The following is a 14,889-nucleotide window of genomic DNA, read 5'->3' on the forward strand; positions in this document are numbered from 1 at the left end:
ACATTTTTGAGAATTAAGGGGCCTCTTAGCATAGACATTAAGTTTATGAAACACAAATTAAAATGTCCTTAAGGGAGAAAATAATCAAGAGTGCCAAATAGTGTCAAAGACATTCTCACTGTGAGCACAAATGGATGAAATTACCTGTGTAAGATTGTTACGGCAAGCAACAGTGGAAAGGATTCCCTTCGCTAACTACAGTCGAGATGGCAGTTTACATGGTCCTACGGCTTAACAATGACTAAACATGTACATGTATCCTGTAATTGAACAATAGCCTAATTCACTTAAACCTGATGGAAGATAAGTTTGAGTTGGAGTGAAAATCATATAAGCCACAGAGATATGGACAAATATTATCACATGTCCTAGAGGCTTTTGGGAAAATGATGCAATGCAAGCAATATAGCAATAAAGATGAATGAGATCAGAGGTCACAGTAGCAGAGTACAAAGTATAGTTCAAAATACATAAAACCCAAACCTCTAAAATTAAAATAAGTTTTCATGAAGGTCTCTGAAAATCCAAAGAAATAGCTTTGTGAATGAAGAAAAAACAGGCTGGAGATGTAGTTCAGTGGATCAGACTCTTGTTTGATGGTTTCCTGGCAATCCCAGAACAGTGCGAAGGTGGAGAAAAAACAATTTCTGGAGCTCACTGTTAGCTAGTCTCTGCAAGTTGATAAATTCAGGTTAATTAATCCTCTCAAATCATACATTTGAGAACAGTTCAAGAAGATATTCAAAATTCAGCTTTTATTCAAATATGAGCACAAAGGTGTAGAAGTAGACACAGAGACATGTGCCTTCAGGCGCACACATCCATGCACCTTGAAATAGTATGATAATCTATAGGTATGATCTATGGCAACATAAATCATCAACATAAATCAATAAGCATTAATGCAGAGTAGATACCTAGCTAATGAGTAATCCAAATGAAGTCATATTGATTATCTTCCCTTAATCCACGAAACATTACTCTGTACTTCATCAGTCTGGACAATATAGAAAGATTGATGAGCAAAATGACATTCTTAGAGAAACCTAAGAAAATCTTAGCTGCATATGTACCCACTGTGGATGGGATATTGGAAGAAGAAAAGCACTTTATAAAAAAATGAGAAAAACCAAAATATTCATGAATATTAATTTAAATATATTTATGCCAATTCAGTAATTATAAAAAATGTGTCATGATGATGCAATATGTCATCTGAGAAAAGTTGGTTTTGAAATCTACATGTAGATAATTTCTGTAATATTTTAGTAACATTTTCATTAAATATTTGAAGAGAATAAAAGCACTTCAGTAACATAGTCAACACCAATCCTTGAATCAATGATACTAAATGATTTGGTGGAAGAATGATGATTATGCATGGAATATCTGGACAGAGAAGAGGAAAAAAGAAGGAGGACAATGTTGATGGGGAAGAAGAAAATGGAGAAAAGGAACAAGAGAAGGAGGAGCAGAAGGAAAGCCTTACAGGAAGTGATAGAAAGGTGAGAGGGCGACACAAAGAAAAGAGAAGTGAAGAGAAGGAGAAGAAGCAATTCAGAACACAGAGAAAAAATGAATTACTGAGTGTAGTAGGAGTATCATAGAAAATTAAATGTATTGACTTTAAAATTAAAAAAGAAATTTTATATGGGTTTATTTTCATATATTTTTTATGGACTGTGTAGCTTACAAAAAAACAAAAAAAAAACAAAAACAAAAACAAATATCCATGTGAATTCAAGAAGTAGCCACTAAAACATAAATATTTGCAGGTGAATGGATGGAATTAGAAGAAAACAACCTTCCTGTATGATGTGTCTCAAACCCAGGGAAATAAAACAAAACAAATATTGATTGTATACTTGATTATGTCTGAATATTAGTTTTTTTTTAAGTTGATGATATCCAAGCTACAATAGAAAGAGCCACAGAGGTTAGGAATAGAGTAAGGTACTGTGGGTGGGGGCAGCAGATCTCCCTAGGAAAGGGAAATAGGATAGATAGTTGTAGATGGATGTGGGGTATGAAGCAGGAAGACCACGTCGGTCAGGGTGAGGAGAGGCAGATGAGAGAGGTAATATCCAGAAAAATAGCTAATACAGGGCATTTGCTATAGACCATGAAAACCTAATATAATAGAAGCTTCCCTAAATATATACATATATAAAGACAATCTAAATGAAATCTGCAAATGATAAGGGAGAAATAGTTCCAACTGGGCATCTCCTGTCACCAAATGAGGCTTTTGTTATTCGGAATGGTTTGCATTTAGTTGAGTTCCAGGCCAAAATGGTCACATGGGAATCTTCAAACAATGCAGGGTGTTGCCAAGACTATAGCTGGCTCTACACGAACTGACTGAGAGGTCCCATTGTTAAAGGATATACATACAAAACTCATTGATCATGGTGCATTTGAGATGGTACATACACAGTAACTTGAGATCTACATTCTAGTATCTTTGGTACAGGATGGAGCTTTGCAGACAACTGAAAGAAAAATACAAACACCAATCGAGACACAATCCCTTTGATTTATAATGTTGTTCTCCTTGCAAAATAGTAGGGCAATAGTGGCACAAAACTTTGACAGTAATCAAGAAAAGTCTGATTTGATTTAAGTGAAGTACTACTTGGGAGGCCAAAGAAAAACGTAGTCTGGAGACCTTGGTCAAAACCATATACTGATGATCTAAAGGAAAAGTAGCAATAAAATGACTACTGATGACATTCTGTTATACTCAGATTAGGGTCTTGTTCAGCAATCACCAGAGAATCTCCCTCCTGCAGAGTTCCACAGCCAGACATTATGCAGAGTGAGAGACCTTGTAAACTCAGACCTATATTGAAAGTCTATATGAGGTCTCTCCTCTCAGGATTCAAAGGAACTTGGGAGGAGGAGATAGAAATGCTGTATGACTCTGACCTCATAGGTATCAATGAATATCCTAGTAAGAGCACCAGTGGAAGGGGAAGCCCTGGGTCCCTAAGACTGAACCCCAGTGAACTAGACTGTTGGGGGAGGGTGGCAATGGGGGAGGGGTTGGGGAGGAACACCCATAAGGAAGGGAGGGGAGGGGATGTTGCCGAACCGGGAAAGGGAATAACACTTGAAATGTAAATAAGAAATATTCAAGTTAATAAAAAAAAAAAAGAAAAAAAAAAGAAAGAAAAAAGAAATGCTGTATGAGCCACAGGACACGGAGGACCCCAAGAAAACAAGGCCCTCTAAATCACCATGACCAAACCACACTTGAGCTCACAGAGGGTGAGGATAAATGCACACGGCCTACCTGGGTCTGTACCAAACCCTCTAAGTGTGTATTATGGTTTCCAGGTTAGTGTTATAAAGTTTCTGAGTGCCTAACTAGCAGGTCTCTGATTCTTACCCGTTCTTTTGGTCTTTGTTGTTGTTGTTGTTGTTGTTGTTGTTGTTGTTGTTTGTTTGTTTGTCTTGTCCAATTCTGATGTGTTATGGTTTTTTAATATTATTTTAATTTAGTTTTATTAATAAACATTAAAAACCTGCTTGATTTCCAATAAGAGACTGAAATGAAGTGAATCTGGATGGGAGGGGAGATACAGAGGAAATCGGAGGTGTAGATGGAGGAAAAACCTTAATCAAGATGGATTATTATATGAAAGGAAAAAAAGTATTTTCAATAAATGTGAAAAAAAACACCAAACAAATGTTCTCAATACTATCAATGCCGGTGGACAAAATACAATGAAAGAGATTAACAGATGCTAATGACAGAGAAATGAAAACTGAATGGCAACTCTAATGTGGCATTTATATTGATGTAAGTCAGGAAGTCTCAGAGATGAGAAAAAAAAATCAAGGAAAGCTGGAGGTAGACGCAGGAGTTGGGAGATGAGAGGGGTCAGTGTGCTGAAATTCTATACGAATCGCAGAAAGATGAAAGTAAGGAGTGCCGAGGCTCTCAGTTATCGAGTTACTAGTGAACTTCAAGGGAAACGGACTTCAGTTTGTACAGCAGGTTTAACTGAATCAGATGGGACTCTGCAGTGTGCACTTCAGAGCTCTGCTAGGATCCTCGCTCTGCCACTTGCTCACTTTGTCATATTTTCTGTGCTACCTAAGGAGACAGAGCTGTCTTTACTTCCATACAAAATAGATCTAGCAGCATCTGTCTTATCAACACACTATAGGCATTTCACAATGAGAATAATTTAGGCATTGAATCCCTCCACAATCAGTAATGCTTTAAAACAAGGGGACAGCAGAAACCAAAGAAAAATCACCATTTTGGAACCACATACTCAAGTGTTCCTTAGTGATGATCATCTGGGAAGGATATAAGAGAGGAAACTGCATTTAAAAAGTGCAGGAGCCTCTGATAAACTGATCTTGTGGAAGTTAAAAATGGGAAATAAATGTAAGTGGTTAAGAGTGTTTGCAAAGTTAAAGGCAGAGTTAGATGTTTGAAACATTCTTTGTTTTATATTCTTTCAATAACCAGACTGCTTGTAATAGAGGGATGCACCTTTCCGACTTTTTCCTGCACTATGTCCTTCACACTTCGAATATAATGTAAGATATCAACAGCAGAATCAATGGTGTGTCAGTTATTCTTCTTAATAAACAAGTACAATGATGAGCTGTAATATGACCCAGAACTGTCAAATCTCATAGTAACTTCATTTGTAAGCACAGTATAGCAAACACTGGCCTAAAACTTAGAAAATAACCATGGGAAGAGACACAGAATGGATATTGAAATTATATTTATTTATGTCTTCACACTAAAACGGATTTTATCCCTCGTTTATTCTTTCTCTCTCTTAATCAAGTTGTGTGGGATTTTTTTTGAACCATATTTCTTCGCTTTTAATAAAGCTATACAGATGAGAATGAACTTAAAATCCTAGGTAATTTCAAGAACTTTTAATAAACTTGCCAATCAGATTGATTGCTGTAAAATCCATGACACTAGAAATTCTGAGAAAAATCAATGAAGAAATTCAGTGGTATTTCACAAGAGTAAATATCAGCTTACATATAGTCAGTCACACGTGTATTATGCATACATAGATAAACAGGAACAATTTGTTCAATGCAGTTGTTCTAATACAACAGACAAAGCGCATGTCAAAAAGGTCAGAAGATCAGAATGTTTTCCAGACTTTGTTTATATTTGTGTGTATCTCTATTTTGTGGTAGACTACAATGGTACCAGTTTAAATGATAAAAAATGTGTTTTACAAAACAATGCTTTATACAATTGCATATCACATAGACATGGATGTGTGTGTGTCTGTAGATGATTTTATGATGACACTAAGCCAAGTGTCACATATTCCATAGTACACTCAGACATTTCCAGTATCTGAGTAGAAGGCTAATGGTCCAATCGTGAGATGACGTTGAACATAGGCAGTGGGTTTTGAAACAGAGAAGCCTCCAGTCTATTAGCTTAGATTGTCACAGGGGAATCCAATATTTTATAACCTAGATGTTTTGAGCACAGCACAAAATTGAAATAAGGAATAAAGCTGAAGATATGTTTTAAGGAAGGTCTAACATAATATGATCTTTTTTTCTCGACAAGGTTTTCCCATCCAACTTGGAGAGAAAAATGAATATACAATTTTATAAGGAGCTAGAATTAAAACAGTAAGGATCTCAAAACAAAACTCATATGGTACAGATAGTTAAATAGAACAAAAACAAACAGAACATAGATATAACAAAATATACCTGAAAATTGAACAGAAAATTCTTGTAAAGAAGATAATTATAACTAAAAGACATAGATGAGAGTATCATCACAAAATAGATAATACATATATATATATACATATATATATTATATATAGTGAAAATGAAATGTAAAAAATAACACAATTTATTATTAACACAAAATATCCAAAAAAACAAGAATTAAAATTACAAAAAAGACAAAACACAAAATCTACCAGAAAGAATAAAGGAAAATTTCACGGAGTACCAAGCCTCTGTACTAAAAGGTTGAATGAGTATTGAATCATGAGAATGACAAAAAAAAAAGCATTCTGACTTAATATGAAGCTTCTTAACACTGAGGGTATGAAATTGATTAATAGCCCCATACACAATACTGTGTGTCCTTTCATTAATGATGGATAAAAGCATCCTTCTATTTCACCAGTGAGTTTATGATAGGACATGAGAGAAAATAACTTTTCCAAGATTTTTTTTTTTAATTTTAATCATGTGCTTATGTGTTTATCCACATGCCGATATCTGCATATGTAAAATAATCTCAGAAGTGGGTATCAGATCCCCTGGTGTGGGACTTAATGACAGCTGTGAGACATTTTCATGTGAGTTCTGGAAATGAACACAGATCCTCTTGAAGAGCAGCAGGTTAGTTTTAAGGCTGAGCAATTTCCCTTCCTCTCAAAATGCTTTTAATGCACTGAGGAAACCATGGTTCTGAATACGTTTTGGAGGGCTAGCCTAGCTAGCAGGTTTAAGAGGTTAAGGAGAAAAACGATTCAGCAGAAGTTCTTATGTAAATAATCCTCTTTCATACAATCAGTCTGTTTTCTGGTAACATAGTGAGGCTACTAATATAAAACACCTCTGTTTTTAGATATAGGTTTAATCGGGGATCCTCTTAAATACCTTGTTTTCATATGTACATCTGCATTACATTGTTTATCATTATCACATCATCATTACTATTATTTTTCTATATTTGTGGCCCTGGGAGGGAACCCAGAGCTTGTGCACATTAATTACTGCAACATGGTGTTGCATACCGATCCCATATTCTCTAGAGGTATTGAAATTTTAGCATAATATTTAAGGGAAGAGAACATCCTCACACTACATCTAATTTAGGATCATTTTTCTCTCATCCTGTACAGTTCTTTATCTCTTGATTTCACAGAAGAATATTCAGGTATATTGATGAAAAGTAGTCATGGGGTTTTCTAAGCAGAACTAGTGATTTTGATAAATGATAAGTCAAATCCCTACATGATTCAAAAATTTATGTACTATGACCTATAATTATGTACTATGCATGTTAAAATTAGCATAGTCTGTAGGTAAGCTATTTGATATATTTCAACCAGTGCTGTAATTTAATGACAAGAAAATTTCAGATTAATTGTCCACAACACTGAATATATGAAACTGGTTTTACTAAAGAAAATAAAAGAAAGGAAAGGAATTTGATCCATAGGACATTTTGAGTCAAAACGGGTTAAAGTTCAACATACACAGATCATTTCTAGTACGCCAATGAACAGTGCTTCACTTTTGGATGCTGACTATACATTTCTTTGAGTAGCATTGAAGGCAACATATAAGTTATATATATGTACATATGTACCTCTATAAAGATAGACATGCAAGCCAATAACAAAATTGTTGTTTGTTTATAGCTAAATCATTCATACAAATTTTAAACATTTTTATATTGCTTAATGCTTGAATGACAGTCAACACCTGTCTTATGAATGAAAAACATCCCAAGGTATTACAGGTATTGAAATACTGGGCTTAGTCCTTTCAGTAGCCTAAAGCTATCATAGTTCCCCTAATTATGAGCACCAAAGGATCTCCTTTCCACATCATATCTGCTTGTTTATCTTTGTTTCCTTCATTGGTTGTTGTAAGTAAAATGCTATTTAGAAAATAAACATTGATATTATCTTCAGATTGGGATTGCATGAATCCACATGCTGTAGTCCCAGTTCAAATAGCATTTCGTGGTAAGGCCATTATTATTAAGCAAGGTAAATAGAGGTCCTCTGGGAAGATACTGCTCTCATACAAAGAGTGCCCTTGTGAGAAGAGAAACAGAAACAAGCACAAAATGAGACCCAGTGGTGGAAAAAATGTGGTCTTCTCCATGAAGAGGGGAAGATGGTCAGAGGAAACCTGCCACCAGAGCTGTGGATATAAACTGCTACTGTTTAAAACCACTTTTCTATGATCATTTCTTTTGAGCTAATGAAGTATGTAGGAAATTACAAAGATATGCGTGTGATGGGACCTAAGAGCCACACATTGCATATTTTTCTATCTTCTTAGGCGTGTGATTGAAGCCATCTGCCTCTCAAATCTTCAGGTCATCATGGCTTCTGCTTAGCAACTTCTCGAAAAGGCCATTTTCTTTCCTGTCAACATATCAAGTGTAAAAGTCTTTGACAAGAGTCAGATTGTAATAGGGTGTGGTCTTGAATATTAACCTTCTTCAAGAAGACATTCTCCATACATAATGAGATTAAAAAACAAGTTTTATCAAATTTTTCTTCTCTAGCGTGGCAATTCTAAGATTTATAAAACAGTTATTTTTCTAAATGTAAAATACTGAATATAATTGTTTTTTACATGAAAATTGAAATGAGAGTTATGGAGGACTGACTGAAAAATGAAGGTTAAATCTCCCATTCCAAAAGGGAGAAAACAGTCTACAAAATGGTGGACAAAGAAACAGGGCACATATTTCCACACCATAAGTAATTTAAAATATGCATTTTAGAATATGCCTAAAATTAAGTTGTTTAATTTTGTAAATTTCTTAGATTTCATACTGTGAGTTTTTATCTTCATAGCCTCACAAATAATAATGATATTCACAGAAATTTATCATAAAACCAGATACTATCCATATGTGATAAACAACTCTTTCACTTTAATTTTTGCAGCCTATAGGTAACAGTTGTTAATTGTTCCAACTACATTGTTACTTTATGGTTGATTTGTAAGTGTTGTATCTTGTGGATCTCTAAATGATTTTTAATCCAAATGGAATTGATTTGAACTATGTGTATTACTAATATAGTCACAAATTCTATCATTTCTTAGGCATTTCCATGAACTGCAGAAGTTTTATTCAAAAAGTTATGAGAAGTAATTTCCATGAGGGTTTGTGTAAATGAGATAATGAAGAGGTGACGCTGGGCTGATATAATAACTGACTTCACAAAGTTAAAATTCACATCATGAGAGAAAGTGAATCAGCTGCCTGGCATTGAAGTTTTACTCCCTTTGGGATTTAGTCATTGGTTTTATTTTTGAGGTTCCCTGACTTATTTGTTCAGTAGTATAGAACAAACATATATGCTCATTATAAATTGCAATATTTGATATGTATTTTGTTTGAATCATTCATCAAATTACCACTAGAGAGAAACTCTGAGAATCACAATGTTAAATTTTTCTCATGGTTAAATTAATAGCATATTTCCTGTCACAAGATTCAGCAGAAACACAAGCTGAAATTTTGTCTATGACTGAAAGTTTAAATGACTCAATGATTTGTTAAAAAACAATGTCCACATACCTGTATAGAATTAAACAAACCGATATTGACTTGATGTTGGAATTTGAGCCCTGAGGCCTCTCTTTATAAAGAGGGATTCTTTTTATTTCCTTCTGTATAAGTTTATTTAGTTATTTTGGAAAAACAAACAGCTTAATTAACATTGTTTACATGAACTAATGCTATGACTCAAGCATTTCTCTCAGAATTCATAACTTACATATTGAATTTAATAATGTCTCATTTATTCCAGTTTCAGAAAGAATAGGAAAAGCATTGTTTTTAGTTTACAGTTTACAAAAGGAAAAGCATTGCCATATAAGAAGATGGAGCTTGGGAATTATTCTTCTCTGTTCTTGAAAGAAATGAGAGTCAGCATATCACTATTGCTCCTTGACATAGAGACACTGTCTGCTTTGCTCCTCCTTATTTCTGACTCCTGCAAAGCCATCACAGCAGAGTGTTATGAACACCACTATAATGATAAGAGTTTCAATAGGCACTTTAGTGGAATTAAGAAAAATCGCACACTCTTCCACTGTGACGCCACATAGCCATCTTCATTCTAGGTTGTCATGTCAGTGAATTGCATTTAATAGGCCTGAGCTCGTCTCGATGGGTTTCCCAAATAACAAAACAGAACAAAGCAAGTACGTATTATAGGATTTATCTTGTGTCTACAGAATAAACCAAAATGACAATATGATAAATAGAGCAACTTGTTAGAAACTGGATAATCAAAAAAGTCTTGTCCTGCAAAATCTGGGAGTGTGTGTGTGTGTGTGTGTGTGTGTGTGTGTGTGTGTGTATGTATGTATGTATGTAATTTGTGTTATTTTTCTCAAAACTTTCTCCTTTAGATATGTATCAGCCTTTCCTTCTCCCCTAGGTAACATTGTCAGGGTTGTAACTCTCTTCTTCTCCAAACATGTCTGCCAAGACCTTAAAGCGGGGTCCCCAGTCTGATAGATAATCATAGTCCTGGTCAGCCTCTGAGGTGAGAGAGTCTATGGAGCTGAGTGACTCAGCCACTGACCCATTCCCCTCATAAGCATAAGTGGCCAAGGAATCATATGGGGGTGCAGCTGGATCTGCATCATTTTCCTGTAGCCTTTGGTGAATAAAATCCCTTATGTCTGTGTTGTCTTCCACTTGTGGTCTCTGACGAGGTAAACAGAAGGAGTCTGGTTTTATATCTCTGCGAATTTTGTTCTCTTCAATCACCTTGGGGTTTCTCAGAGCCCCAATGTCAAAGGCTTGGGTGTCCTCCTCCCCACCTCCTTCATCATCATAATGGATAACATTGTCTCTGATGTCTTCTTTGGAGGTCATAAGGGTGTCTTTCTTCCTCTGCCTCCTCAGTGCTACATACAGCACAACAATAGCTACAAAAAAAAAAATCACAACTTGGTAAATGAAAGCACAGATATCATTTCATCTCTCTGTAAATGTTGCAGCAGATAAGGGATAGCTGCATTTCTTTAATGATGTCATAGTATGTTCATAGACATAATAATATAATAAGAATGCTATGCATATGATTGTAAATTGTCTAATGCAAACTTCATATTTAAATGCTAAATATCCAGAAATCACAGAAATGCTATTAATATTATCAAATGTTTTTCCTTTTGTATTTTAATATTTTGGACACAGAAAATGTAGCAGTAAAAGAACTAAAAAGAGGAAATGTGTCTTCTTATTCTGTTTGATACAAAAAAAGATGGGCATTTCATGGTATAGTAGCATTTAAATATCTTTCATGGGTAACAATATTCTTGGCAAAAAATACATTTCTGTAAAATGGTCAAAGAATTTGGTGAGAAAATCAATAGTTAATAAAGATGAAAAAAACAGTACACTAGAGACGTATAGAAGAGAAGGATAGAAACAGTCAGAAAAAGGGGAGAGGAGAGGGAGAGAGAGAGAGAAAGAGAGAGAGAGAGAGAGAGAGAGAGAGAGAGAGAGAGAGAGAGAGAGAGAGACTAAATGAAAGAAATAGTTCCAGAAAATTAGCTGTGCAAGGTTAGAAAAACAGACTCCATTGAATATGGCTAGAGGGTATCTAAAAGAAACACTAGACCCACATACATCTATTGTTTAACCTTACTCCATAATAAGACTAAATAGTGTATGGGAATAGATATATTTCCAAACTTGATCTAATAGAAGATAATGCATGCAAATACTGCTTTTTATTATTATAAACATGGGGCTTAATAGTATCTAGAATAGTAGAAGTGACTCTGGCTATTCAGGAAGAGTTATGGTAGATGGTCACACTACAAGTGTCATTTATGATACTGATGATAGAACAAGGTTTTGGTTTGTTTGTTTGTTTGTTTGCTTACTTCATGGGCTAAAGGAGAACACCTATAATATTCACAGCATTCTGAGAAAATACACAACTATCCTCTAATTCAATAGCTATCTCATCATAGAAGAGAATGAGCACAGTTTGGGGAAGTTGATTGTCAAATAATAAATATTTATAATTTCTGATGTGCGAATTCTCTTTGAACATTCAGCTAGAAGTTTGTACCACTAGTAATATCATAGCATAGATAATTGTTATTAAGATGATATAAAGAATGTTTTGTTCATGTAACTACGTTATCCACACAGAATTAATATCTATAGTGTTGAAATTGACCTAGAATTCACTTTCTATGTCACCATGGACATTTGACTCAGGTAGTATTATCTACAATATGTTATTTACTGCTTGTCACTATATCTATTCAAGAGAAAAAAAGCTATATTATTAGAATGCTTTAGATGATAGCTATTCTTTCTTAAACTCAATACAAGATATATATCTCATTCCTTTGATTACTAAGGAATAACCAGCATTAAGCATTTAGTAAATGGAATATATGATATATATATATATATATATATATATATATATATACTCACACAGTATTACAAAATATGCTTATTTTAGTCATTTTTAGTCTAGCAGTGCTTCTGGATATTTTAGACAGCTCTCACCTGTTTTAACGGTAATATTTACAAATTTGTTTTGGAATGTGAAAGGTGTTGAAGACATTTAGGATGGCAAGTAGAATGTAAACAAATTTGTGGTCCTTGTACTCTGTTTTTCTCTAGCCTCTCTGTTTTCTTCATTCCTTTGTTGTGCTAGGAATTACAATCTGTTGTTCATCTGAGTTGATTTTTATTAGATAGTCAAATTAATAGTATGCCTAATTAAAAGAGATATGGTTCTAAATGAGAGAGGATTTCATGTTGGAAAAGGAGTCAATTTTCAGGACGAATAGTAATAATTACTTACATATTGACGATGTTAGATATAAAATACCAATTAGAAAATGTTTTTAGTACAAATATTTATTAAGTGACCAGTGATTTTCTAACCAGCTTGGTATCCAAACTTAGAGAGATTGTAAGCTAAGGATAGGGTCGAGTAAAGCGATAGGTAGAAATAGACAGAAGACGATCAGTGTGTTAACCAACCTAAGAGTATAACAATGCATAGTAGGATTGCAATCAAAGCTCCAGTGCTAAGTCCTACAGGTAGAAAAATTGCTTCCACGTTGCAAGACAGGATGGTTCCATCAGAGTCACATCTGCAAACACGAATTGTCATTGTATTCGTGCTGCTTTGGACAGGGTAACTGCTGTCTTCTATAACAATAGGAAGGAAATACAACTCTTGCTGCCTGCGGCTGTAGCCATTTCTCTGGGTTTCAATTCCAGCTGTGTTGTCTGCAAAACATGACATTTAGGATTACATAGCTATGGTGAGTTTCACTTCAAGTATTAAATTGGTATCTGCTAAGCAGTAGGAACCTCTTTTTGACTCAGTATAATGCATCCTTATTTAAATTATTTCTTATATCGTTATGAAAACTTTCCTAGCGTAATCAGATGTAATTAAAATAGCGCTCAAGGGGGAGAAAAGCATTCATCTTGGGGGTGTATGGATGAGACTGTCCATCCAGAAAGAACAAAGATTTACAAGTATTATGCACAAGAAGTTGGGTTGTCTCTTTTTTTCCTGATATCAAAATCAAACTGGATGAGAAAAATATTAGAGAAATTATAGTGTTATAATTCTAAATCCTAAAAATGTCAAAGATTTAAAAGAAGAATATGAGGAACATCTTAAACTATGTATTGTAGAACTGATAAATAAAATAAAATATATAAAAACACTGGATGATTGAGAAGATTGATATCCATACTGAGAATCTGCAATCTTTATCTCTCATTCTGCTTCACATATAGGCACATATACACACTTATGCAAAAAATACATATTGCCATTTACAGTAATAGACATAGTCTCGCACACTCCACCTACATCCATATCCATAATGTGTATATGTATGTATATATACAGAAAATTAGTAGCCCTAAATACTTTTTCAATTTCTAAATAATTTTCAATTAAACAATACCTTTTAAAATATTGTTTTTCATATAAACTTTATAGTAATATTGGGAATCAGGTAAATAACTTAAAAATTATGCTACTTATTAAAGTAAAATTATGTTAGAGATACATTACTATTCTAATCACAATCCACTATATTAATTGTAAATTGAATTTACAACATTTACTTAACCAGCTTTTATGGGAAAACTTTTTGAGTTATCATTAAGATTTGCTTTGCAAGGTTTATTTATTTTCATTCTAGAAACATTTTAGGATGAAGGAAATTATCAAGATTGCATCACCATTAGTTGAGTTCCATAAATAGATTAAGTGGAGATAAATATTTGAGCTAATGACAGACAAAGAGAAATGAGAACTGACTCAAGATATTCAAAACTCAATGACTCACTCCATTAGGTTGAGTAAAAACAGCCTCCTATTGTCAGAGATCATAAATTAAGTGCCAATCATTAAAAAAAAAGAAATAGAAAATATAGGGTTCTCTGGAAGGAGTTACTTCATTTTTTATTGCTTAATTTATATGAAGAATAGAACCTAAAATATTTGTTTCTAACTTATTATTAATGATGACTGAGTATCCTAAATTTCTTGTTCTTTGCATTATGGAAAAAAGTTGGTACATGAAACGTCAATTCCTCACTTAAAATGTTACAATAAACTTAATGTATTTTTTTTTTTTCCGGAGCTGGGGACCGAACCCAGGGCCTTGCGCTCGCTAGGCAAGCGCTGTACCACTGAGCTAAATTCCCAACCCATTTTTTTCTTTTTTTTTTCTTTTTTCTTTTTTTTTAATTTTTTAATGTATTTTTAAAATATAATTTATGATAAATAAAGTACAGTAAATAATTTGGAGATTTTTAAATTGCATTTTCTGCTCCTGAATACTGATTTTTCAATTCATTAAGAATTTTACTTTAGTCCACCAAATTTTATCATATCAGATATTCAATATATATTTTATAAAATATACTTATTCAAAGGAGATGAATATCAAAAGTCACAGAAATTTGTACACATACATGCATTGTGTGAAATGGTGACTTTTTTTCTGCTTAGTGATTTAAGTTAGTTATTCAAGATTATGGTTTCAAAGTTTGATTGTTCTTCATTAAAATCAAAAATTTATAGGAAAAATGTTATCATGTTCCTTCCATCAAGGAGCATTTGTTATCATAGCCAC

At 33.8% G+C, this 14,889-nt stretch overlaps 1 protein-coding gene across 1 annotated transcript in view; it reads right to left on the reverse strand.

The window, feature by feature from the left end:
• Positions 1 to 9,509: 9,509 nt before the first annotated feature.
• LOC116897106 (cadherin-12) overlaps positions 9,510 to 14,889 on the reverse strand; it is a 123,764-nt gene continuing 118,384 nt past the window's right edge. The window contains exons 7-8 of the mRNA XM_032898748.1: positions 12,764 to 13,015; positions 9,510 to 10,671 (exon numbers count right to left, since the gene is read on the reverse strand). Of these exons, the coding sequence (XP_032754639.1) occupies positions 10,172 to 10,671; positions 12,764 to 13,015 (752 nt within the window). The 3' untranslated portion in view covers positions 9,510 to 10,171. The remainder of the gene's footprint in view (positions 10,672 to 12,763; positions 13,016 to 14,889) is intronic.

The sequence above is a fragment of the Rattus rattus genome, chromosome 3 (genome assembly GCF_011064425.1).
Source record: "Rattus rattus isolate New Zealand chromosome 3, Rrattus_CSIRO_v1, whole genome shotgun sequence".
In the NCBI taxonomy this organism is placed as follows: Eukaryota; Metazoa; Chordata; class Mammalia; order Rodentia; family Muridae; genus Rattus; species Rattus rattus.